The sequence below is a fragment of the Callospermophilus lateralis genome, chromosome 9 (genome assembly GCF_048772815.1).
Source record: "Callospermophilus lateralis isolate mCalLat2 chromosome 9, mCalLat2.hap1, whole genome shotgun sequence".
NCBI lineage: Eukaryota > Metazoa > Chordata > Mammalia > Rodentia > Sciuridae > Callospermophilus > Callospermophilus lateralis.
In genome coordinates this window covers 91,727,480-91,754,518 of record NC_135313.1, presented here as the reverse complement: position 1 = coordinate 91,754,518, position 27,039 = coordinate 91,727,480, and the positions used below count along the sequence as shown (strand labels likewise).

General features: G+C 33.4%; 1 protein-coding gene across 5 annotated transcripts in view; it reads left to right on the top strand.

The window, feature by feature from the left end:
• Positions 1-26,352, top strand: part of Ccnt2 (cyclin T2) — a 36,662-nt gene extending 10,310 nt beyond the window's left edge. Inside the window, exons 3-10 of one of the 5 annotated variants that reach the window (XM_076865503.2) lie at positions 6,882-7,010; positions 8,634-8,694; positions 11,453-11,515; positions 14,574-14,619; positions 16,159-16,322; positions 21,610-21,680; positions 22,147-23,311; positions 23,413-26,352. In XM_076865503.2, the coding sequence (XP_076721618.1) occupies positions 6,882-7,010; positions 8,634-8,694; positions 11,453-11,515; positions 14,574-14,619; positions 16,159-16,322; positions 21,610-21,680; positions 22,147-23,311; positions 23,413-23,480 (1,767 nt within the window). In that variant the 3' untranslated portion in view covers positions 23,481-26,352. Of the gene's footprint in view, positions 1-6,881; positions 7,011-8,633; positions 8,695-11,452; positions 11,516-14,362; positions 14,457-14,573; positions 16,323-21,609; positions 21,681-22,146 lie in introns of those variants that run through there. The other 4 variants (XM_076865502.2, XM_076865505.2, XR_013092294.2 and 1 more) reach the window with 4 other exon arrangements.
• The last annotated feature ends 687 nt before the right edge of the window (positions 26,353-27,039 follow it).

Sequence of the window (27,039 nt, the reverse complement as noted above, 5' to 3'; positions counted from 1 at the left end):
ACATTCAAATAAATTTTAAAACAATTCAATTTAGAAGGTTAAAAGTGGGAAAGATGACTTTTCTGATTATGAATCTAAAGATAATAAAAACTGGTATAGTTTAAAGCTTTAAAAAAAATGGCTAAGAGGGCAAAGAGAAGATTCTGAGGATGGGGGAGCAGTCTAGATGTATATAGTGAGCTGAGTGCAATAACAGATGCCTGTAATCAGCAATTGAGGCTGAGGCAAGAGGATCACAAATTCAAGGATAGCCTCAGAAATTTAAGGAGACCCTCGGTAACTTAGCAAGTCTCTATCAAAATTAAAAATAAATAAATAAAAAGGACTGGGATATAATATGCTCAATAAAAGAGATCACAGAAATATCTAATAAATATCGCATATTAACTTCTTTTAAAAAACATCTTTATTGATAACATTCACAAACCATAAATTTACTCATTTATTTATTTTTAAAATTTATGTAGATGTAGACGAACACATGGTATCTTTATTTATTTTTATGTAATGTTGAGGTTTGAACCCAGTGCCTCACATGCGTAAGGCAAGCACTTTACCACTGAGCTATAGCCTCAGCCCCAAATTACTCATTTAGAATACATAATTCAAAGGGTGTGTAAATGGAGTTGTATAGCCATCATTTTTCATCACTTCCCAAAAAAGCCTTGAACACATAAATAGTTTGTTCATCATCAATTCCTTTCCCCGCCTTGGGCAACCACTACATAGTTTTCTGTCTCCATTGATTTGCCAGTTCTAGATATTTCATATAAATAGAATCATGCAATATATAGTCTTTCACATGGTGTATTGTTTTTAAGGTCCATCGGTGGTGTAGAATATATAAGGACTTCGTTCCTTTTTGATGCTGAATAATATTCTGTCCCTTTGATAGCTATCCTTTAATTATTCATATGACAGTTGATGGGCATTTGGGTTGATTTCACTTGTTGTCTGTTATGAATAATGATATCAACATTCAAATACAAGTTTTTGTATAAACATTCACTTGTATTAGGTAAATACCTCAGAGTGGAATTGCTGGGTTATGAGGTAATCTAGATTCCCATAATGCAGAGCTTTGTAAAAACATTTCAAGGAACTGCCAAACTGTTTTCCAGAGTAGCCATACCATTTTATCTTCCCACAAGAAATAAATGAGGATTCAGTAACTTCATATCTTTTCTACACTTATAACTGTTTATGGCTTTTTTTTTTTTTTTTTGGTAGGTGTGAATGGTATCTCTCCTTGTATGTGGGCTCCCCTCCTCCCCACACTTTCTTGGTGGTATTTGCAATATAGACATCCAATTTGTTAATGTTTTTTCTTTTATCACTTGTATAATCTAGGATCTGAAATTTTAGTCTGTGATCTATTTTGAGTTATTGTGTATGGTATAAAGAAGGAGTTGAGGTTTTGTTTTTTTAAGACTAGTTATACAGTTGCTCTAGTACCATTTGTTGAACTTTTTGATAATCTTGTTGAAAACCCATTGACCATGTAAGGGTTTATTTCTGGAATCTTGGTTTTTATAGTAAGTTTGAATTCAGTAAGTATGAGTCTTCCAATTTTGTTCTTCAGTTTATTTTGGCTCTTCTGACCCTTTGTATTTCCATATTAGTTTTAAGATCCAGGAGTCAGTTTCAGGGGTGGGGGCCTAATGAAAGAAAGAAAACAGATTTTGATGAGCATTGAATTTGTAGATGACTTTGGCGGGGAATAGTGACTGCTTTTTTCATAGCCTTTTGTGTGTTGAATATTTGAGACCCTGTGTGAGGTTAATGTCCGTATTACAATACTATATAAAAGTGTTTAGTATTCATGGTAGGCTATAGGAACTCTATATAGAGAATAGAGATTTAACTATAAAATTCGTGTACTTTAAACTCTAAGTTTTCTCAGTATGAATGAGAAAATAACTAAATGTCAGACTGAGTAATGACACTTGCTGTAACACTTTAATGTCAGTGCAGCAAAATTAAAGATGTAGATCACTTTTTTTGTACTAGAATTTTGTTTTAGTTATTTTAAGTTTGGTGATCATTCTTATTAACAAATGGGCATTTTGATTTATTCTTTTTTTGTTTGTTTTGTTTTAGAGAGAGAGAGAATTTTAATATTTATTTATTTATTAGTTTTCGGTGGACACAACATCTTTGTTTGTATGTGGTTCTGAGGATCAAACCCCGGCCGCACGCATGCCAGGCAAGCGCGCTACCACTTGAGCCACATCCCCAGCCCTTGACTTATTCTTTTTTGTATGGGCTCTTCCTCCCTAGTCTTCCTTCATATCAAGTTGATCTTTCTGTGATCCTTTACTAATGTTATATCACTACCACTTTTCCTAAACTGTAACTTAGGCAAGTAATTTTCAAATTTTGAGCTGTGGCAATTAATAATAAGAATTTATTAATGGAGTCCCTTTAGAAGGTACTGAAAATAATTATCAAGTCTTAGGGGTGGGGTGGAAATATATTTGGGAAAGTTCAGGGACAGGGAAAGAATGACTTCACTAGTGTGTAAGACCTACAGATAAATCACAGGAACAGATTAGAATGAGCTTGTTTGTATTAGCAAACTTGGAAGCCTTTTTTTTGTGCCTTGAGGCTTTTCTCAACTAACAGATTTAAGGTCAAAGGGTGATAAAACAGGCATGGCGAGTTCTTATGTACAAATACACACCAAATTATTCACCAAGACTATTAAAAGGCTAAAGGCCAGATGTTTCATAGAACTGTATAGAACTGACTGATAACAACCATTTTTGGTGACTTAGCAATTACCCAGGCTTTTTTTTTTTTTTTTTGGTTAATGCAACCTGACTTTGCCTCTAGTTATCAAGGTTGAAACCAGCATTGGAGACTGAAGAATGTCATCAGTGAGGGCATCATGGCAGAGAGGGGAGACAGCAGACAGGAATGGGCAGGAGGAGGAAAGATGTAGAAGGAAGAGAGTCATAGGAATGGAAACATGAAAGAATAGAAAAGGAGAAGGGGAGAAAGGAATATGGGGATAAATCATAATAAGAATCTCAAGGATCATAATTTCTGTATTTGAATATGCTTAGTTAGATCTGCAGCAGAAACTTCGAAGAATTGAGTTTAATTAACTGTGGAAGGAAGTGAGCAAGAAAAAGGGAATTTAAAAAGTTCGCTTTTTAAATCATTTTTTAAGGTCAACACTAACAATTGTTTAATTTTTCAACATAGTAGTAATAATATTTGAGTTATATTCCTGTGGGGGCACTGTTCTGCTTTGCATGTGTTGGTTCATTTAATCCTCATTATAATCTTGATAAGTGGATATTATTTCTCCTGTTCTACACATGCAGAAACTGAGCCACAAAGAGAATAAGTACTGCCTAGACTTGTCAGATAATAGAGTCAAAATTCCACTCAGTCTTGGCTTCATCACTTCTATTTTACCCCTCAATAATTGTGTGTATATCTAGGTAGAAATTTGTCTTTGCTTTGAAACTGTAACATTCCCTTGCAATAGTTGTACATCTGCTAGAGTGACAAATGCTTTAAAAATCAGCTTTTTTTTTTTAAATGTTCACAAAATTTTTATTACTGATCTTATGTTAAATCAGCTAGGTATTGAAACATAAAATGGACAGTACATGATCCCTGTCCCCAGTAAACTGGATCTCAACTTTATAATTGTTTGTGCAAACCAACTAAACATATATATTCCAGTATTGCTGGTGTGAATTCTTTGGCTTTAAAGCAGATTCATAAGTGCCAGTGAATGTTGCCTTCAAAATATGCTCACCTTTAAAAACCACAGACCAACTAGTAATATTTCTGTTACCCAAAACTTTTGGAATTCTTTTAAATCACACAACAAAGTCAGCCTTCCATACAAAAGGCAGTAGTAATATTTAGTTTGATCACCATCTTTGATCATCCTTAAAATTAAAGCCTCACGTGGATATTCATTCACCTAAGTATCTGTCTGAAAAGGTGTTATGTTGTGTTTTGTTTTGTTTTTACAGCCCTGATGGAGTAAAATATTTGCAGGCTGTAGAGGAGGAAATGTGAATGGAGTTAGTGGATTTCACCAGAAACTTTGGAAGAGTGTTGGGTATTAGTGTTGCCCTGGAGGAAGATGAGAGATTTGAGCCCTATGTAAAGGGAACAGAAAGACTTCTATGAAGTCTTTCCTGAAGATCATTGCTTGGCTCCCTAGATACTTAAATTTTAAAATTATGTATAGAACTTTAGGATCATTAGTACACATTCTTTGTTTCTTTTGAGACTATCTTTGAAGGAAAATGTGTAGTTTGAAAGTTTTGTTGATATTGAGGCTTATAGTAACACTGCCACAAAATATATGGAGGGGATGGAGCTGTGTTTAGGAATTATGTGGGAGTTATAAAGAAAAGTTCATTGGAAACTTTTGTTAAGTATCTTTTTGGAAAATAAGAGAAATTCTGGATCATCTGGCAGTTCAGGAAATGTTAAGTATTAAATAATTCACTCTAATTTGACTTTTGACTTGGGCCTCTATTGCTTCGCTTTTGATACAGAGTTTTAGCATGTTGAAGGTTGGATTGCTATTATTTTAGATATGAATAAGATGAGTGAGAGATTGTGGGAAACAGAGTTTCTTCGTTTTATTGTTTTTTGAATTTCTTTTGTGGTCATTGGCTCTTAGATTTTTATTGTGGCATTTGGGATACTTTATATTGGTGCCTTTCATACATCTCATGCATTCAGCAAACATTAACAGCAGTCATACAATGCTGGATAATGGGAACACACTGAATAACTCAGTCTGTGTTTATGCTGCTTCTAGGCTGTTAAATCTTTTAAGCATTCTCAATTTTTCCAATATTTTTCATGTTAAAGTTTTAATTTTAAAAAGAGGAAATAATTTGAAAGTCTATGTTGAAATTTTTAAGCCCATTTGAGAAACCATTATTTCTGATTATTGGGAGTAGTTACTAACCAGCTTTCTGTCACTATAGTGAAATCTCTGAGGCAGTTAACTTATAAGGAGAAAGGGTTTATTTCAGCTCATATTTCTGGAGGCTCTATTCCAATATCAAATGACCTCATTGCTTTGATGGCCACACATCAGGTCAAAGCAGACTGCTCACCTTATGACAGAAAGCAAAGAGAAAGAGAAAGGTCCCATAATCCTCCCAGTGACTTAAGAAGCTTCCACTAAGCCCCCATTTCCTAAAAATGTATGTCACCTCCCAGTAGTGCTACCATATTATAGGTCTGTTTTAAAGATTAATGCTGCAGAAAAAGAGCTTTTTGAAGGCATTTTTATTCTATTTACTCATCTGCAAAACTAGAGAAACTCCCTTTTGAATTCAAAATCCAGTGATTAAATTCCATGTCATGTTTTTAAAAAAGCCCTCAGAAGACAAGGATCTCTTCCTTAATTACCCAAATCATGTGATAAGATTTATACCTCTCTTTTTCCACCTCCCCTCTGGCATTATTTCTGTATAATGATTGATGAACCCCCTCTTCCCCAAAGATACAGTGAGACCCAGATCTTCATCTCTTGAAAAATAGAGACCTAAAACTTAACATTTAGAAACTACTTTTCCATGAGAAATTTCTTTTGTATAATCTTATTTTATTTATTTATGTAGGTACTGGGGATTTAACATAGAGGCACTTTTCTACTGAGCTACATCCCCAATTCTTTTTCTTTTTTCTTTTTGGACACGGGGTCTTGCAGAGTTGCTGAGGCTGGCCTCAAACTTGGAATCCTTCTGTCTCAGCTTGCCAGGTTGCTGGGATTACAGGCATGTACCATATGCCTGGCTCTTGTGTAACCTTTTTTTAAATTATTTTTATTTTTTAGATATTGATGGACCTTTATTTTATTCATTTATTTATATACGGTGCTGAAAATAAAACCCAGGGCCTCACACATGCTAGGCAAGTGCTCTTTCTACCATTGAGCCACAACTCCAGCTTCTCTTGTGTGTAATCTTAAAGCATACTTCGAGCATAAAGTATATCTAATTCCTGGGTTAGTATATCTGATTTCTTGGTTTTTTGATTTATTGCTAAATTTACTTTTTAGGTAAATGTTTTTTTCAAAATTTTTGTTTCTCTTAGTCATTGTCTTTGTAGTGCTTTGTTATTGTGCTTATATCCCAAGGACCTTAGTTATAAAAAAAGAAAATTGATACTTTCTGAATCTCCACTTTTACAAAAGTTTCTAATCTGTGTATATTACATGCTTATACCCTGTTTTTTTTAGCTTTAGCTGTAGTGAAGTAATAAAGGTAGCCAGGCTGAGTTCAGAATTTTTTCTTAGGGTACCTGTTCTGCCCTTTAAACAAGATAGTTTGGCTCTTAATCATATAATAAGTCAATGCTTGACTTAAACAAGCACTAGAAAGTGATGATTCTGTGCCTCAAAAGGAGAGAGTATAGTAGATATACTTTACCTGCTGTTAATCTTTTTTTTTAATTATGTCATCATCATTTTGCTATTCCTTTACTTCCACAGTTTATAAATTAATATTGAACTTTCCCTCTTTAGCTGAAGTATAAATCTTTTCTCTTATCCCTTTTGCTTTTCTGTCTGAAAACCAAGTAAAACACATTATGTCAATGGACAGCTAGTTCTGTTTAATGAATAACATGATTAAAGCTCTCACATTGGAGCTGGGAGTATAACTCAGTGGTGGAGCTTCTGCTTAGCATGTGCAAGGTACTTGGTTCAATCCTCAGCACCAAAAATTTAAAAAAAAAAAAAAACTTTTTCATCAATCTTTCCATCGACCAGTGTACAATTCATACTATTAATAATGCATTCTTTCCTTGCACACCTTCCCCCTTACGAAGTAGAGAAATTTCCTAAGATTTGTTTTTAAATCATCAAATTTTTCTCTTTTCTACAGATAATATCACCTACTGCATTATTTTTGGCTGCAAAAGTGGAAGAACAAGCTCGAAAACTTGAACATGTTATCAAAGTGGCACATGCTTGTCTTCATCCTCTTGAGCCACTGCTGGATACAAAATGTGATGTATGTTTTTTGTTTTTTTTTTTTTTTAAAGTGCTTAGTGAGTTTTTCTTTAGAAGTTTGAAACTTTTTCATATTTTAGGCTTAATACAGTTAGTGTGGAATACCAAATGTTGCTTATTTTTATTACCACTGAGGAACATAATACCAGGAAGCCATCTGACAGAAACATTTCAGATATGTTCCTGAATTTGGATGTCATTCTGAATTATATAAAGCTTTGATTCAAAGTTACTTTCAAGTGTTTCACATGTTGTCTGTCCTCAAAGCAAACCTGTGACTTATGTAAGAGGATAAGTAATATTTGTAGATGTCCTTGACCAGAAGATAAAGAACTCTTTTATTACAGATGAAGAAATAGAAAAACTCTGATTTACCTCTAGAATAGTAATTAGTCTTTTAAAAGAGTTGTTCCTGCCAGGTGTGATAGCATATGCCTGTAATCCCAGCAGCTTGGGAAACTGAGGAAGGAAGATCATAAATTCAAAGCCATTTTCAGCAACTTAGCGAGACCCAGTCTCAGAATATTTTAAAAAGGGCTGGGGATGTTGCTCAGTGGTTGAATGCCCCTGAGTTCAATTCCCTAGTACCAAAAAGAGAGAGAGAGAGAGCTGTTTCTTCTAATAAAGTGGGAGCTAGAATTGTAGGCCTTTTTTCTAACTTTTTTTTTTATTATATGTGAGTTATTTAATAAGAAACCTTTACTCACCAAATGACTAAAGAATTACATTAATTTTGTTTAATTTAGGTCAAGTTCCAAGTGCAGATAAAGCTCTGATAGAAGTATATCTGATTTTATTAATAATAAACTTTATAATAAATGTTGGATATGGAAAAAATGTACCTACTAAATAAATAGTAAGGAATTTTTGATTATTCAAAGATAGTACAAACTCAGAATTATTTCTAATGAATGCTTGATAGTATTGCTCAAATACTAGAAAACCATGTTTTAAAAATTAACTCAAATGACCTTTCAGAATGGAGCATAAATAAAATTAAGTGTACTTCTTTATCACCCAGGTTAGTTGTCATGATCTAAGAATGATGTGGCAGAAAGTTCTTATATTCTTAAAGTATTACAATGGAGAATACTTTCTTGAAATTTAGGGAGAAGGTGCTCTGACATTTATGTCTCCATGGGTGTATGACACATTATTTTCATATTTTATATCTGAACTCTTCTTGTAATCTAAAGAGTTGAGGTTTTTTTTTTATTGTCTTTCCTAAAGAAACTAACATTTCTTTAAATGCTGGTTTGAGTTTGATGTTATTATTTAGCGTGGTGCTTCTGTTGTAAATGTGTCTTGAAGCAGAAATGCCTCGGTAAAAGTTTAACTATACGCACTGTATAGATCTTTTCTCAGTTAACCTGTATTATCATTAAGGATTTTTCTGTTTGTTTTTTGTTTTTTCTTTGTACACTTTGTAAACTGGAAAGTGATTCAGTTTAGGCTTGTCACAAAAAAATGAGTGTTCTCCATTACTCTCAGTTTATTTTTCCCACATTTGCAAACTCCATTAGTTCTTGTGTAATTGATCTATAATTCTCATGAGATGTAAAGTTTTAAGTAGTTTAGTAGTGTTGTTTATCTTAAGTATTTTAATATTATTTTTATTTGCCAGGCTTACCTTCAGCAGACTCAAGAACTGGTTTTACTTGAAACCATAATGCTACAAACTCTAGGTATGTATTAATGTCAATTATTTTGTGTTCTTCAGTGCAATATTTTAAATTAAAGATTCCTAGAATAATTTTATTGAAGAAAGTTATTTTAAAATATGGTAGTATTGCCCAGCTTGGTGTGGTGGCACACACCTGTCTTCCCAGCTACCGGAGAGACCTATAGTCCCAGGACAGGAGTGTAAGGCAAGAGGATTGCAAATTTAAGGCCAGGCTGGGCAATGTAGCAAGACCCTATCTCAGAAGTGTTCAAAGTACTAGAGGTATAGCTTAGGAGTGGAGTGCTTGCCTGGCATGCACAAGGCCCTAGGGTCAGTCCCTAGTACCACACAAACGTATTGCCCAATAGTAAAGAAACTATTTTTCTAAAATTTAATTTCATTTGACATAATTTAATTGAATGGTAAACATAGGCAACTATAATGATTTCTTGGGTTTTCAGATAGGTGAAGCAAAATGCTTCACTGTGGATTTGCCCTGGAGAGTCCTCTAGGATTATTGCATATAATGGTGATGTATACAAATATACATGGCAATCCTAACTCTCCCAGTGCTCATAGTCAGTATGTAATGACTATATCACATCATTTTTAATGTGATATAGTAATTAAGTGGTCATCCTTTTTAAAAAGTTAAATCTTTGTTTAAGATTTATTTACTCTAGTTTTTTTTTTTTAACTTTACAGCAGACTATTTAGGACTAAGTAAAATTGAGTCCTAAAAAGGTTGTGACTTGTTTAAAATTGACAGGAAGGCAGGGGATATGGGGATAAGAAAGATAGTAGAATGAAACAGACATTATTACTGTATGTATGTATGTGACTGGATAACCAATCTGATTCTATAATATGTACACTCAGAAAAATGAGAAATTGTATTCCATCTATATGATATATCAAAGTATATAAGTGCATTCTACTGTCATGTATAACTAATTAAAACATTAAAAAATGTTTTAAAAAGTCACCCCCCCCAAAAAAAAAAATCATGAATTCCTTAGGGAAGAACTTAGCAGCATGTGGTAGGGTAATTATGGACTTAATAAGGATCTAAGTTTAAATCTTTAGTCATCTGACTTTCTTTGTAAACACGGGCAAAGCTCTTTTCTGTTACACCTTCATTCTATGAACGTGTGTTACATTACAAATTTGTCATTTTTCATTTTATTTATTACTTTATTCCCAGCCGTTGAATAGAAATACAAGTTACAGCTACTTGTGGCAGAGTCTCTTTATTATAAAACGAACTTGTTTGAGATGCATGTAACTCATATTTTTTATCAAAAGATACAAGAGTTGTTCCCTGCAGATATAATGGCTTTTTATCATGTTGTTATACAGATTTACATAAACTTATGGGTAATTATAAACACTTGTAATAAAATTTAAAATTAAAAAGTATTGTAGACTACTGTAAAGTTACTTTAATATACAAAGGCATTGTATAGGGTCTAATTGTGTAGCCCAGTGATAGAGCATTCACCCAGCATGCACAAAACATGTGTTATATCCCCAGCACCATAAAAAAAAATTTAAAAGTCATTGTATAACATGTATTCCTCATGACATTTTTTTTTTTTACATTCTTTCTTTAAATATTTTTTTAGTTGTAGTTGGACACAATACCTTTGTTTCATTTATTTTTATGTGGTGCTGAGGGTCCAGCCCAGCACCTCGAACATGCTAGGCGAGCGCTCTACTGCTGAGCCCCAGTCCCAGCCCCGGTGACAAATTCTTAAGTATACAGAATGAATAGCATTATTTTAGGGAGTAAAATATTATTTTGCATACTTTAATTGTAGTACATATATAAATAAAAACCTAAAACAACTTTAAAATAATTAAGATTGTCCATTTGTTATACTTTTATTCACTTAAAGAGTTTTGAATATACTAAATGTGACCTTCCCTCTTTATAAAAGTAAAACCCCTACCCTACATAAGGATTGAACATTGGAAGCTTTCAACATTTTCTCTTTAGTTTTAATTCTTTAAATTGTGATTTCAAGAATTATGAGACATAGTTTGCTTGCTGTGTGATTTTGATTATTAGTGTAGTTATAAGTGAACTGGTTGAGACCCTTCACTGTACCACAGTAGAAACTAAGGACTGTATCATTTAAAAGTTTTTTTCTACCACTGTTGCCCAACATTGACATTTATGAGAAATGTTTTTTTCACATCTTTTGAAACAAATATTTGGAATATTAAGAAAGATAGTACTTTGGTTGGGTACTGGGGATTGAATCCAGGGGCACTTAACCACTGAGCCATATTGCCAGCCTTTTATTTTTTATTTTGATAAGGTCTTGCTAAATTGCTGAGACTAGTCAAAAACTTGATCCTCCTGCCTTACCCGCACTGAGTCTCTGGGATTACAGGCATGTGCCACTGAACCTGGCGCCCAAAGACAATATTTTGTTAAATTCCCTGCTTAAATTACCATCTTAGTCATTGTCATTTGCCATGATTTTGTTTTGAACTTGACAGTAAACCCAAATTAATTATAACTTAAAATTTTGAATATAATTATCCTTGATTCTGAAATAACTGTCTTGAGACATTGTATTTGAGAAGAAATTAAGTACTTCTCATTTTGGGGGTTGTAATGAGCATGTCAGTGATAAGAAACTTTAATTCTTTCGATTTCTTTTTAACATGGACGAATGTATTATACATTTGTAGTTGTAGTAAATGACATTTCTCAGGCAAGTATTGGTAGTGGTATAAGTGGTTGGGAAAAAAAGTGCTTATCATTTCAGGTTTTGAGATCACCATTGAACACCCACACACAGATGTGGTGAAATGTACCCAGTTAGTAAGAGGTAAGTGATCTTTGAAATTTTTAAGATAAGTATTAATGCTTTTTATCATCTATAATTGGTTTGTATGCTAATTTGTTCTTCTAGCCTTCTGTGTTTTATTAAAATGGGGTAAAAGTCATTTTGAAGCATTATTTTTTAACATTCTACATCTACCTATTTATTTACTTTCATGGTTCTACGTAGTGTGTTAGCTTCCTTAAATTTAAATAAATTTTAGGTCGCTAAAAAAATTGGAGGACTTCCAAATATTAGTAATTCTCTCCCCCATTGGGTTCTGCTAGTGCCATTTCAGTTAATATTTGAGATGTATTCTATTAGTACATGGGTGCAAAAAGTACTATTAATGTCTGATTTATTTCAAATTTTCATTGACTTCTTGAAAAGTGATAAAAAGTTTAAGAATTCTGAGACCAATCTCAAGTCTTGCTAATAAAATCTGTCTTTGTTAGCAGATTTATTATTTGTCATTTTTGGAAGGGTTTTGCCCATATTTATTTAAACAAAATTGATTTAGTCCGTTTGTTGAAGTTTTTTAGCATTTCTAAAAGTGTTTTTTTCTTTGTGTATAATAGGGAAATCATTATGAAGCATGATGTGTAAATACAGTTTGTGATATGCTTGTTAGACCTTTTATAAATGGGAATATGAAGTTTTTATAGTATTTGCTTTACTCTGAGTAAAGCATGTGGTATAACATTTTTCTACTCCTATTAATAAATCCTATATATATGTTCCTGTAGTCTTAGAAATACTTTTTTACACGGTTGCATGTTGTGGTGCCTCTTCTTTCCTGTTTCCCGTTTAAAGTGTTATATACTCACAGCAACCAGTTGGGACCTTTAGCGTGCTTTTTCCTCTTCTTTTTTTTGAAAAAGAAGCTTTGCTATTTCATTCTTTGACCCACAGCCTTTTTTATTTTTTAGGCTTATTCTAAGTAGGATGGGTCAGATTTTTTTTGACGACCTTGTTTTTAGAGTTTACCTAAATAGTCTTACATTGTATTCATTCTAAATTGAATTTGTTTTATGCCTAGATAACATTTCATTATGTTAATGGATGCATTAAAAAGAAAAACATGCCTGTAACCTGATTATGTCCTTATGGAAGTAGACTTATAAAAGTCTCATATTTTTTTAACCTAATAGCATATGTTATTACTATATCACTTTGTAAACTAGAATATAATTAGGTTCCTATTCTTCATAATTATACAAATACATTTTATAGTATATTTTCATCCCCAGTACAGAAAACTCTGTACTAATTGTAGTATATAGATAGATAACTAGTTGTTGATGTTGAATTAAGAAAAAAAAAAAAAAAAGCTTAGTTTTTGTTTTCTTGAAAACTTAAGCTTTATGAAAATGATAGAGAACCATAAAACCTGCTCTAAGAGCCTAATGCAGCTAGCTTAAAGATATTAGTTAAAGGAATATATTATGGTAAGTTTTAAAAAATTACTTATGTATAATAGAAACTCAGAAAATAAAACTGGGTTTTAAATTTTCTCAAAAACTACAAATTTGATATAACACCTAAAACAAAACATTTAAATCTCATTTTTCTTGTTAATATTTAAAATGTGTCATCCTAAATTTGAGTACAAACCATCCATATATGTTCAGCTTCATTTTGTCTGACTAACCTAGTCTTGCTCCATTTAAAAAAAAAAAAAAAATGTTTTTCCACGTTTGGTGTCTTTCTCACTCTTACAACTCTCAGCTAACAAGAACATTTCCCCTTCATTCTTCTTTGTTGCATAGTGACTGTTTATAGATTATTTAATTTACATACATTCCTAGGTGAAAACTGCTCTGGCAGTTCAAAATTATTTTTCCTTTTCTGTATGTTTTGATTCTTTTGCGGGGAGGGGTAGATAAATTTTATTCTGTAAACTCCTTTTTCTCCCTGCTGGAGATGAGAGAGTTGATATTATACTACTATGCTACAAAATTGGCTATTGTCATTTTACAGGGACCTTTCACTTCTGTGATTTCTCCTTCCCTCCCCACCAGGAAAGAATGACATACTTAAGTCACACTGCCTCCAAGACATCTGATGCTTTGACACTCTTCCTTAGCACAACTCTGCCAAACCCAAATCCCTTTTGTAAAACCCTTATGTTGATGATCCACATGGGGCAGCAGGGATTACAGGTGCCATGAATAAAAAATAGGAGGGGGGGAGGAATTTGAGGCCTGTTAGAGAGGGGTGGAGTTCAGGTGAACTGATCCTAGATAAGCAGTGATTATGAATGTAATTGGGGAAAATAGGGAAACTGTACCAAGGGCCTTCCTGCTGTGAAGAATACCAGGCAGAAGGGGAGGGTAAACTGTTTTCAGTGTCTTAAAAAGCTAGTTAAAAATTGTTTTTCTGTTGGGAACTAGTGTGAAGCATCCTGATTCCTCCCAGAGTTCTCAGATCTTTTCTAAGTTTTACCTCTAATTGCATTTTATAATTAAAAAAAAAAATACAGTGGCACTTCCTGTATCTACATCCTTATGATGTTTCTAGGTTGTTTATTTTGTTGATGCTTATTAGCATGATAAAAAACTGAGCAGTTTATGCTCTTGAGTTTGGGGGGTGGGGGCTTATTTTGTTCTGTTTTGTTTTGATGGAAGTATTAAGGCCAACTTAAATGTGATGACTGAGGATTAAGTCTGGCAGGCAACTCTTTGTATTTTGTATTAGACTTCAAAAATCTTTTCTTCTTCTTCTTCTTCTTTTTTTTTTTTTTAAATCCAGGAGAATGCTTTATTTCAACTTTTAGCTGACTAGATGCTTAACTTAGTAACAAGTTTAGCCCTTGTAACTGGCTAGCTAAAAGCAAATCGGCTTGTTTCTCAGATCTTTGGGGGATAGCAAGAAACATTTGAGTGAATGTTGTTGAAGATTTTCAGTAGTATAGAAAATGATGGCGCTCTTGTGATATTTGTAAGTAGTAAGTAAAATTTACTTTTTGTGTACAAATCTTTGAAGTTTTGTTGTGTTGAGAACTTTTTGATGGTAGCATGTTAAAGCTGATAGTATTGTCTTTTCTTTTTTTCTTTTCTTACAGCAAGCAAGGATTTGGCACAGACATCCTATTTCATGGCTACCAACAGGTTGTTATCCTGACCCTCTTTGTTGCACTGTTGTAGCACACTATAGCTTCCTTTAATGCAGGGCCCCCTCAATGTGTCTCTTACCCTTGTTGCAACAGGAGACTGGACCATCTACTGTGGTGGTACCTTCCTGTTTGCTTTGCGGTGTATTGTACAAGGGACTTTGGGCACAGAGGGGTTAAATGCACAATGTGAAGTGTAGTGGTGCTTTCTGATGACATATTCTCGATTTGTGAGTGCATAAGTCTAAAATTGGTAGCCTGAATAGCAGCTAAAGATTACAAAGAGCTAAACTTAACGTAGAAATTCGAGCAACTTGGTAAGTATAAAGCTATTTCTAGTTTACAATTATAGTTAAATGACAATTTTTTTAAAATTTCACATTGATCCACTCTTAATTTTAAAATAATTGTTAAAGTTTTTTAATAAATAAATAAATAAAGTTTATATAACTTAGGTTTCTTTTTTCCAGATAATACTCACAAATAGTAAATTAGAACTAGTCAATTCTTATCAGTGCCTGGATTTACATAAATAGAATTTCTACTTTTTTAAAAAGTTGCTTTCTTTTTAGTTTATATAAAAAATAGTGGTTGTGGCTAATAGTAAATATTTCATAAATTCTGAAACTGAACTGGAAGAGTAATGTATAATTCTGTTCTAGATTGATATTAAAGATATAGATTGTCTTCTCGGTGGGCTGTTGGGGAAAAAGGTACCAAGTCAGCTCTGTGGTGATTCTTAATTTCTTGTGACACTGATAAGTTTTACTTAAAATTTTCTAAGATATATGTTATTGGGATTTGACTTTTGTTCCTAGGAAATCTGAGGGAAAAGTAGACTTAAATTTAAAACTTTGGTCAGAAAGGCATTTGACATGCCCAAGTTTTGATATATAGTAGGAGGAGAGAGGTAGTATTTTTGTAGTATTTAACATTGAGCCATTAAATTGTTTGGCAAAAGGTAAGTTCTCTTTGGGGCTTTGCTGAAAAGAGCACAGATTTACAAAATAAGTGTTAAATTCTCTTTACTAGACAATTATGTCTTTTAAGCCACATCAAATGATACAATCCTTGATTGTAATGTGACATTGAAATTACTTTATCTGTCTTTTACAAATAGTTGTCTTTTTTCTTTACATTTTTTGCCATGACATTACAAAAGAACAAAAAATGCCACAAAAGTTTAAAATGTTATTTGTGCCTAGTGATTATTGCAAATATACTATCTTCCTCTTCTTTTTAAAAATACTTTGAATTTAGATACAAAAACATTTCAAAAAAATTATTAGCATTGATAAAATATTAATATGCTATGGGGAGTGAGGAGGAAAGCATTTCATAATCTATAGGTTTTTATATTAGAATTTTTATTGCTATATTAGCTTTTAATTTCTTAAAATATGGTTATATACTCTAGATTTACAGAAGAAAACCTCCATACGGTTATTTTTGCCTTAATCTTACTGGTAAATGTTTTTCTTTGTTTTACATATTTAAATTTCTATGGCTCTGCGTTTTCAAACCTGCTCTACAACAGTCTACATCTTACGACCTTCTGTCTTCAGTACAAACCAACAGTGATAGCATGTGTATGCATTCATTTGGCTTGCAAATGGTCCAATTGGGAGATTCCTGTGTCAACTGATGGCAAGCATTGGTGGGAATATGTGGATCCTACAGTTACTCTAGAATTACTAGATGGTAAGTAAAGAAAAAAATATTTTTTACATTGAAAATATTTTTTTCACCTTTTTATTGTGGAAAAATTGTATTTCTGTGTAGATTTTTAAAATAGTAAATTTCTATATTACGCATTACCCACATTTATTGAACATTGATTGATTCTGGGCAATTCAACACACCACAGTTATCCTGATGCTAATCCCAAATATCATTTAATTTATTAATATTTGTATTTCAGATGTTAAGTACTTTAGAAATCCATTTTAGTAATTGGATAATAGAATTTAAAGATATAATTACATCATCAAGTGAACAGGATGAAAATAAGGATTCATTAGCCTAATGGGAAAATGTGATGTATATTAACCACCAATGAACATGGAAAGCTATTTCAGACTTTTTTAAGAAATATGATTTTAAATGCTATGGGTTTGATAGGACAAGAATATCTAAGGTACACTAATCTTGTTTCAGTGTATAAACTGGGACTCAGTGTAAAAGTGGGTTTATAGATCCCTATATATTGTTCTTAATTAACTTGTGTGTGGCCTGGAGTTCAATCCCCAGTACCAACCAAAAAAGGGTGTACACTCAAAGCTGGGTGTGAGATAATTGTATAAGATGTTAAGCAATAAGCTAGAGGGATTTTTCAGGATAACATTCCTTGCTATATAGTGCCATTGTGGTCTTGAATTATTAAACATGAATAGACAAGGAAAAATTGGGGATATGAGTGTTAGCAGAGTCCTAGGCTATAAGAAGCTTGCCTCTGAGGTCCAAAAAACTAGGTCTAGTCACCAACTGGAAAACCCAAAGGGAAAAAAGTAATGGTGAAAAACAGGAAAGGAACTTTAATTTAGTATGACCCTTTTGAAAAAGGCGAAGTGAGACCAGGAGTCTCAGCCCTTTACAGGGGTCTGAAAATGACTGAGATTTTATAGAAAGGGAATTGAGAGCAGGAATTGGAAGTTTTCATAGCTGCAGGATTTACACAGCTGCCAAAGCAGCTTGTCTTGATCAGGCATTGTCTGTCTGGTCCATCTTTATCTCAGGATTGATCAGGCAGGGTCAGAAAATTACTGTTCCCTTGGGGTTAGTTTTGAGTCATCACAAGATGTTTATAAATCCAAATCTGTTGTTCTTGAAATTTAAGGTGATACAGAATATAGGTGACAGATACAAAATGTAGGCAAAAGTGCCAACTTTTTAATCCTTTTAGTTACCCATTGGACATTTGTAGTCAAAAGTGAAGAGTAGTGGGCTGAGGTTGTGGCTCAGTGGTAGAACGCTTGCCTAGCATGTACGAGCACTGGATTTGATTCTTAGCACTGCATATAAATAAATAAAATAAAAGTCTATTGACAACTAAAAAAAAATATTTAAAAAAAAAAAGTGAAGAGTCTTAAGTACTGGTTAAGCGAGTTCTATAAATTACAGACCTGGAATTAGGATTAGGACATTTTTAACCAGATATTACAGATTTCAGAAAAGAAATAGATGATAATTTTAAATAACTTTAAAGATAAAAAAAAATGATATGTCAGATTTCTAACTTACTCTTTTGGGGACTTTTCTCAGCTCTCTTCAAAATAGGCTAATGAGAAAACAAGATCATTTTTGTTATTGTTGGGGATATCTGTTACATAAAATTAGAGACCTGAGTAGTTATTTTAGATTGCATGGGCTATAAAGTCTGTATTGCAACTATACAACTCAGCTGTTGTAGCTCAGAAACAGCTGTAAACAGTTCATAAATGAACATGTGGGACTGTGGTTCAGTAAAACACTTTACAAAACAGACAGTAAGGCCATATTTGGTTTACCAGCCATATTCCTATTATAAGATTTGGCTTCTTTGTTAGGTTCCTTTTTCCCCCACCCCCCTTTTATTTCCTTCTTGAAAAATGTTTTTTCCAGAGTATATATCTTAATGCTTACTAACCCCTGATTATGCTGTTTTTCTTAAATTGTTAGAGGTTTTCAGTTTATACAGAGGAAAGAAAATTTTCAGTGTGTTGAAGTAACACTCACTAGAGAAGAATAACGTTACCTTAGATTAGGTAGAGGGAAGTGATGGGAGGGGATAAGAGGGGATGTGGGATAGAAAAGATAGTAGAATGAAACAGACATTGTTACTCTATGTATATATGTGACTGACCAATATGATTCTGTAATATGTACATTCAGAAAAATGAGAAATTATATCTCATTTGTGTATGATATATCAAAGTGCATAAATGCATTCTACTGTCGTGTATAACTAATTAAAACAGATTTTTAAAAATGAAAAAAAGAAAAACAATAAGGGTTTTTGTACCTGTTTTCATCTGTTCTGTAGCTTAAAAATAAGGTTATCTATATCCCTGCCTTACCAATCAATAGATTAAATAGGCATAATTTTTATAAAAATGGTTTATATACATATTATGGAAATAAAGCTCATAAGTAAGTAATCTGTCTTCTATCCCGCTTGTAGGTCACAGGTAAGTTGTTACCTTTTTTTTTTTTTTTTTTTAACAATAGGAGCCACCTAAATGTTCTTCCACTTCAATTCCGGAAAAGTTCACATTCATTATTGATTTGGAGAGTGATTGAATAGGGATCTAGGAAATTTAACACATTAAGATTTTTAGCATATCATATAGCAGCTATTTTCTTTTTTCTTTTTTCACTCATAAAGTCTTAAGAACTTAAATATTCTTATTTTTTATTAAAATAATTCATTTAGTGACAGTGTTCCAGAAACAACATTTAGACTTTGCCTAACTGTAAGGTTTTTGGGGTGTTTGTATATATTTTCAGATTAATAGACCCTTATATATGTGGTGGTGTTTTTTGCAGTTCAAGGGATTAAATTCAGGGCCTTTAGAATGCTAGGCAAAGCATTCAGTACTATTGAGCTACACTCTGAACCCTTACATTTTTTGTTACCTGGGATTGAACCAAGGGCACTGAACCACATCCCCAGACTTTTTTTTATTTTGAGACAGTCTCACTAAGTTGCTGAGGCTGGCTTTAAATTTGTGATCCTCCTACCTCAGCCTCCTTGGTCACTGGGATTATAGGTGTGTGCCACAACATCCAGGGTCCTTAATATATTTTTGTATTAGCTTTGAAAAAGAAAGACCTCTATTTTTAAGCATTGTACAGTGTTTTCTGTGATTGTAACCAGTTACTTATGTTAACAGATTATTTAACAGATTCTTTGTTCCTTTGTTATAAAATTTAATAGAGCCAGGCTCAGTGGACACACCTGTAATCCCAGTGGCTCAGGAGGCTGAGGCAAAAGGATCTCGAGTTCAAAGCCAGCCTCAGCAACTTAGCGAGGCCCTAAGCAACTCGTTGAGACCTTGTCTCTAAATAAAATACAAAAAATGGGGGCTTGGATTGTGGCTCAGTGGTAGTGCTCACCTAGCATACACGAGGCACTGGGGGATTCGATCTTCAGCACCACATAAATGTAAAATAAAGATATTGTATCCATCTAAAATTTAAGAATAAATATTTTTTTAAAAAATGGCTCAGTGGTTAAGCACCCCTAGGGTTCAATCCCCAGTACCCTCCCCCCAAAAATTAATGGAGTAGGATACATATGAAAAACAAACCTTATGTTTTTTTGTCTGCTGGGTACCAGGTGTTGGACTGGGAAATATTGTGTGTATTTAATGTTTGACAACAAAGTTGTTAAAGAAGCTAAGTCAAAAAACAATTTTTCATTAATATTGGACCCAAAAGTATTTGGAATTTTCTAGTGTCATGCAGAAAAGTGGTTGGTTGGTTTTGAACAAAGAAGTGAAAGTCCAGGCTTTTATCCATACTTGATCAGAAACTCATGAAAATAACAGAACAGTTATAAAATGGTCAAGAAGGTTACATCTTGAAAAGTTATTAGATACTTTGATTCATGTGGTAATTATTAGCATATGTTAGTCGTAGTCTAGTTTTGGATAGTCATCATGCTGATGCAGAATTTTTGTATATTCTGCTTTTTTTTGAGACATTCTGTGTTGTGTTTTCATTGTCAATCTTAATGTTTGCTTAGAATAGTTTACACAAAAACATGCTCTTTGTACTGAAAAATAAGTGAATCTGTAGTCTCCTGACAGGTTCCCTCCCACTGTTGTGTTTCAATTGGTAGTGAAATTCATCTATTTGTTTTGAGAGTGGCCACTATTAATGATGCTATTTTAGTGTATGAAGTGATAATTTATTATAATCACAACACTTTGGAAAGTGGGTCATCTCTCACCCTAAATTTAAGAAAATGGATAAAATTATGGCCAGGATAATTTGCTAATTATCACTATTTATTAACACTATTTATTTATAAATAGTGTTGGTTGCTAGAAAGTAAAAGTGGGGGAATTTATCCATTTATTTATTTTTACCTTTTCAACACTTTGAAAAGATTTAAAACTTAAATTATGAAAGAATGTATAGAATTTTCTGTACACCCTTCAGGCAGCATCTCTGGTGGTGTTATCTTATGTAACAATATCATCAAAAACAGAAAATTAACATTAGTATAATACTCTTAACTAAACCACAGATTATTCCCAGATTTTCCCAGATCCCATGTTCCATTTAGTTGACGTGTTGCTTTAAGTCTGCCAGTCTGTAACAGTTTTTTAATCTTTCTTTCATGACTTTGACACTTTGAAGAATAATGGTTAGTTGTTTTACAGAGCATTTCCTAGTTGGAGTTTGTCCAGTATTTTTTCATAATTAGATGGAAGTTATTTGGTTTTGGCAAGAAAACTGCAGAAGTATGCTTTATCTCACTTGGGATAAGCACTTAAGGTGGTAATGCTTGAGTTTCTCCATGTCAAATTACTGTTTTTCTCTTTATAATTAATAAACACCTTGGAGAACATACATTGAGATTATACAAATATCCTTTCCTTCAAAACTTTTGCCCACTAATTTAAAAGAATTCATTGATGAAAGATCTATTGATGAATCTTGCCTTCAACAAATATTACTATATTTCTTGCCTAATGAAGTTTTTTGTGGGGTGGGGGAGGGATAATATTTATACTACAGAATTTTACAGAGATTCTAAAGCAAGTAATAATGGCCACAGAGGGTGGGGGATATTCTTTTTAAAAGAAGAAGAACAACAACTCTGCTTAGTCAGCTTTGAAAATACCAGTTCAGAATTGTATCAACTTCTGTTGAAGGTTGAAGAGGAGTTTAACAATGAGAGAGATTAACTCTTAGGTTCTCTTTTTTAATATTGCCCACTTGAAAGTAATTTAAATCCTAAAGACACCTTCTAAGTTTTTTATTTAAATTTTATTTTTAGAGCTAACACATGAGTTTCTACAAATATTGGAGAAAACACCTAGTAGGTTGAAGAGGATTCGAAACTGGAGGGTAAGAAAATTGGCAGGATTTAATAGATTTTCAGTTTGTCCCTTAACTATTACATAGCTAACCAGTTTGAAATGATATGGTTAATCATCTTTCCAGTATTTGTAAATAATTAAGACATACCATAAGCTACATAGATTCATAGTTGATTCAACTACTTTGTCTGGTGTAGGTCTTTCAAGTACATTATACTTTTTATTTTTAATTCTCACTGATTACAATGAAAGTATTCATTGTTCAGATAGATAAATTACTGTCTCATCATGGGCTAAGATTTAGTTTTTTTTCTAAAACTAGTATTTTCAACTTGATAGCCTTTTGATATATCTCCAAATAAAACATTTATTTATTGGCAACAGAAAACCTTGATCTCCAGGTGATTTTATTTACATATATCTCATGTCATCTTTTTAAGCAAAGAAATTTATATTCCTTCGTTGTCATTGCTTCTTTTGTTTTATGTAAATAGGCTAATCAGGCGGCTAAGAAACCAAAAGTAGATGGACAAGTTTCAGAGACACCACTTCTTGGCTCATCTTTGGTCCAGAATTCAATATTAGTAGATAGTGTCACAGGTGTGCCTACAAACCCAAGTTTTCAGAAACCATCTACATCAGCATTCCCTGCACCGGTACCTCTAAATTCAGGAAATTTATCTGTTCAGGACAGCCATACATCTGATAATCTGTCAGTGCTAGCATCAGGAATGCCCAGTACCTCATATGGTTTGTCATCACACCAAGAATGGCCTCAGCATCAAGAATCAACAAGGACAGAACCGATTTATTCACAGAAACAGGAGACATCTTTGTCTGGTAGCCAATACAACATCAACTTCCAGCAGGGACCTTCAATATCACTGCATTCAGGATTACATCATAGAACTGACAAAATTTCTGATCATTCTTCTGTTAAGCAAGAATATGTTCATAAAGCAGGGAGCAGTAAACACCATGGGCCTATTTCTGCTACTCCTGGAGTAATTCCTCAGAAAATGTCTTTAGACAAATATAGAGAAAAACGCAAGCTAGAAACTCTAGATCTTGATGTAAGGGATCATTATATAGCTGCCCAGGTAGAGCAGCAACACAAACACATGCAGTCACAGGCAGCCAGCAGCAGTTCTGTAACTTCTCCTATTAAAATGAAAATTCCCATCACAAATACTGAAAAACCTGAAAAATTCATAGGAGAGAAAAAGGAAAAAAGTGGATCACTAAAATTACGGATTCCAATACCACCCACTGATAAAGGCACCAGTAAGGAAGAACTGAAGATGAAGATAAAAGTTTCATCCTCAGAAAGACACAGCTCTTCTGATGAAGGCAGTGGGAAGAGCAAACATTCAAGCCCACATATTGGCAGAGACCATAAGGAAAAGCACAAGGAGCATCCTGCAAACCGTCACCATGCAAGCAGTCACAAGCATTCCCACTTACATAGTGGCAGCAGCAGCAGCAGCAGTGGCAGTAAACACAGTGCTGATGGAATACCACCCACTGTTTTGAGGAGTCCTGTTGGCCTGAGCAGTGATGGCATTTCCTCTAGTTCCAGTTCTTCAAGGAAGAAGCTGCATATCAATGATGCCTCTCACAACCATCACTCCAAAATGAGCAAAAGTTCCAAAAGTTCAGGTAGTTCATCTAGTTCTTCCTCCTCTGTTAAGCAGTATATATCCTCTCACAACTCTGTTTTTAACCATCCCTTACCCCCTCCTCCCCCTGTCACATACCAGGTGGGCTACGGACATCTCAGCACCCTCGTGAAACTGGACAAGAAGCCAGTGGAGACCAACGGTCCTGATGCCAATCACGAGTACAGTACAAACAGCCAGCATATGGACTACAAAGACACATTCGACATGCTGGACTCGCTGTTAAGTGCCCAAGGAATGAACATGTAATCATTTGTTTAGGTCAATTTTTCCTTTACTTTTTTAATTTAAAAATGGTTAAAGTGGAAAACTTCCTCCTGATCTAGCAGTGGTAACACCTGCTGTTGCTGCCACTGCTTCAATATTTGTAAGTGCTGCTTTATTCTTCATTCTGAAAAGAAGAGATTATAGTAAACAAGTCTTTATCTCCACATATGATAGTGTTTATAAATACTGTAAAAGCATGGAAGGTGCAAAACTCAGTATTTCTACAATTGCAGCTAAGAACATTAGGATGAATGGCTGGCTGCTTCTAGGAATATAAGATGCCTCAAGCATCCATTATTTATAATTTGAATACTGTAGCTATTTTTTTGTTGCTTGGCTTTTGAATGAGTGTAAATTGTTTTCTTTTGTGTATTTATACTGTATGTATGATTTGCATGTTTCAATGATAAAGGGATAAAACAGTATGCTGACAACTGTTTACAAGAAAGTGGAGAAAAATGTACATACATTTTTGTATGTTTAGATATTACCATAAATACTCAGGATTGGAGCTGCTTGTAAGTATAACAATATACAGAATAACTTTATTTTCTCTTGTCAGAGTCCATCACTAACCTAAAACAAAGGTGGCACTTTTTCATGTTAACCTTAAACTCTAGGCCTTACTGGAAGCCATTAGAGGGGGACACTTCACTACCAGATGGGTATGCAGTGCCACAGATGGTCTACACTGTGAGGCACTCACAATTTTTGCCTTCAGAGGTTCTGACCAGATTGGCTGCTGAAATAACCCCTAATTTTCTGAAGGCTTGAAGAGGAAAAAATAAAGTTTACATACTCTTGATGTGAAGTGCATTTAAGTGTTTGTTGGCTTGTTGCAGTACTACAAAACAGCTATTAATAATGGATATGTGGATTACTGTGATTTGAAAACTAAATTTACAGAAACTTACATAGTGAAGAATTAGTAAGTTTTTCCTTAAAGAACTTTTAACACTACATATTTTAACATTAAACAAGGATCACTTTTCCTTTAGCATTCAGAATGACACCATATTCTTAAATATACTCCTCCCCTGCAGTGTGTCTGTGTGTGATACCATATTTTTTTCAGGTAAATGCAGTCTTCCTTATAAAAATGAAATGAAACCTATGCTCTCTTAATTATTTTATATTCTAACAATAAAAAGATCACTGACTGTGCATTGTACCTGTACTTATAGCTTATGATTGTTATCAGAAAGTTCTGTAAGAAAAAAAAAAAAACTTCAGTCTCCAGTCAAACCACTCTAGTGGAGGTTTTATATTTGTTTGCACATCTCAGTATATTCCTGTTGAGGTAAAGTTTGCACAGTCATCTGACTCCTGATTGAATAATAGACTTTAACATGGTTAAATTTTGTCTTAAAACACCAGTAGTATGGCTCTTGTTTATTGGCTAATCTTGAATTTATTCTGTGGTATACCTTTGAGCTGTTTAGTATCTTTGAGATGGGTTGGATTCAACTTCTGTTGAACGGAAAACTGTCTTAATTTTTCCTCTGTGTATATGAACTATTTTTGTTACAAAGCCACTGATATGTGCACAATTGTAATTTTACTCAAAAATCTTGTGGTTGTAAATATTAAGAGTTTAATCTTGTGCTCTACTTTTATTTAGCAGTTACCTTATTTGCCAGTAGCTTATAATTTTTTTAAGATAATTGTTAATTATTTTTGTCAATGTTATTTGAACTTGGGAAACTAGCAGCCTCTTTGTAGGGACTTTACCTAGCTAGCATGTCCACATTTGTTATTGTCTTGCATAACTTTAGTAATCTTTGTCATTATATGTAACTTTGTTGCTCTGTATGGCATAATATTGTATCCATAAACATGGTAATTTTGATACAGTTATACTTTTACAGTGGTACATAATCCAAGGACTAGTATAGAATTAAGCTGAGTGCAAGATGAGGGAGGGAAGGGTTTTTGTTCTTGGTAATTTTAGATGTGAAACCTCTACAGAGCTATCATGTGAAATGACATAGGGTGGTTGTGCTACTGTATAATTGGGGATAAAACCAGGAATTTTAATAAGATTTTGTAAAGAGTATCCAGAAAAGTAGTGAATTTATTTTCAGTATAGCATAGGAAACAATGTGAATATTTAAGGTCTGTGACTGTAGTTAAACTTCACTAAGAATTTGCAGAATTGTTTTGAGATGTGGGAATAAAGGTAATTTTGTTGAATCTTTATTGGTGCTAATGATGGACAGTTAAAAAGATAGCTAGTGTATATTGTTATGGGTCAGTACTTATTAGTACTTCCAAAATTGAATTTGAAATGCTATGTATTTACTTTTCACTCTGTAAATGTAATTCTTTACAATGACTTTATTTATTAAAGGGCAGCCGGTTGTGATTTTTACAGGATCGTGTGAGCTATTGAAACTCTTTAACCTCTGAACAGGATATTAAGCTTCCAGAACCACAATGGGGATAAATGTGGAAATCTTTTTAAGTTTATTTCCATTAAACAAAAATCTTATAATTCATATTATCGTGAATTTGCTTTAACCAAATTGTTTGCATAAAATAGTTCATCTGCCTGGTCCCATTAGGCTCTACCAAAGAAAAAGACTCAGACAAATGGACATTAATACCATGAGTCTTCTTGTAAGTAGCCATAAATAAACCAAAATAGTATCAGATTTAGGTATGAATTCCACATGTGCAAAGTACTGTTAAGGTGATACGTTTTTTATGAAATTTTTAAAAATATTTGAAATATTAAAAAGCATTATCTTCAAACATCTTATATAAGAGTGATTCATTTTTAAGTTGTGTTTTCCCCAGATCACAGATCTGTTACCTTTATACAAAAGCACATTACAAACAAAAGCTTTACTTCTACCTCTGACCAGTTTTCCAATATTGTTCTGTGCCCCCATGAATATTTGCCTTAGCTACTTTATGGTGTTTTCAGAACCAAAGCAAAGGAGTGTTTGTTCATATTCAGGAGTGTCTGACATACTCTTTAGGTAGGTCAATAACATCTCAGAGGCCTACATTATAAAATCACTGGTAATACTCATTAGTGATTGAGACCTTGCAGAGTCTCTGAGTTGCCGGTATTTAAATCCTGAAAAGTAATGGCATTTGTCTTAGGTTTTCTTTTTGAAAGCATTTGCAACGTGTGAATTAGTTCAGGTTATTCACAGTTGTTGAAAGAAAATTTCTACAGGATGTATGTTTTTTTGGATGTCATTAGGGGATGCATATTTACTTTGTACCAACAGATTTTAATTATATAGGATACCTTTGGGACCTGTCTATCCTCTTTGAATTAAAGAAGTTACTTATTGAGGTCCACTTTAGATAACCAGAGTGAGATGTTTTTGTTAGTTAACAAATACCTTGCCTTAAAAGGTTTCAAGCACATTTTCATTTATATTTGAGAATTTAAATTGCTGGTATTTATTCCTTAACCAATTTTAG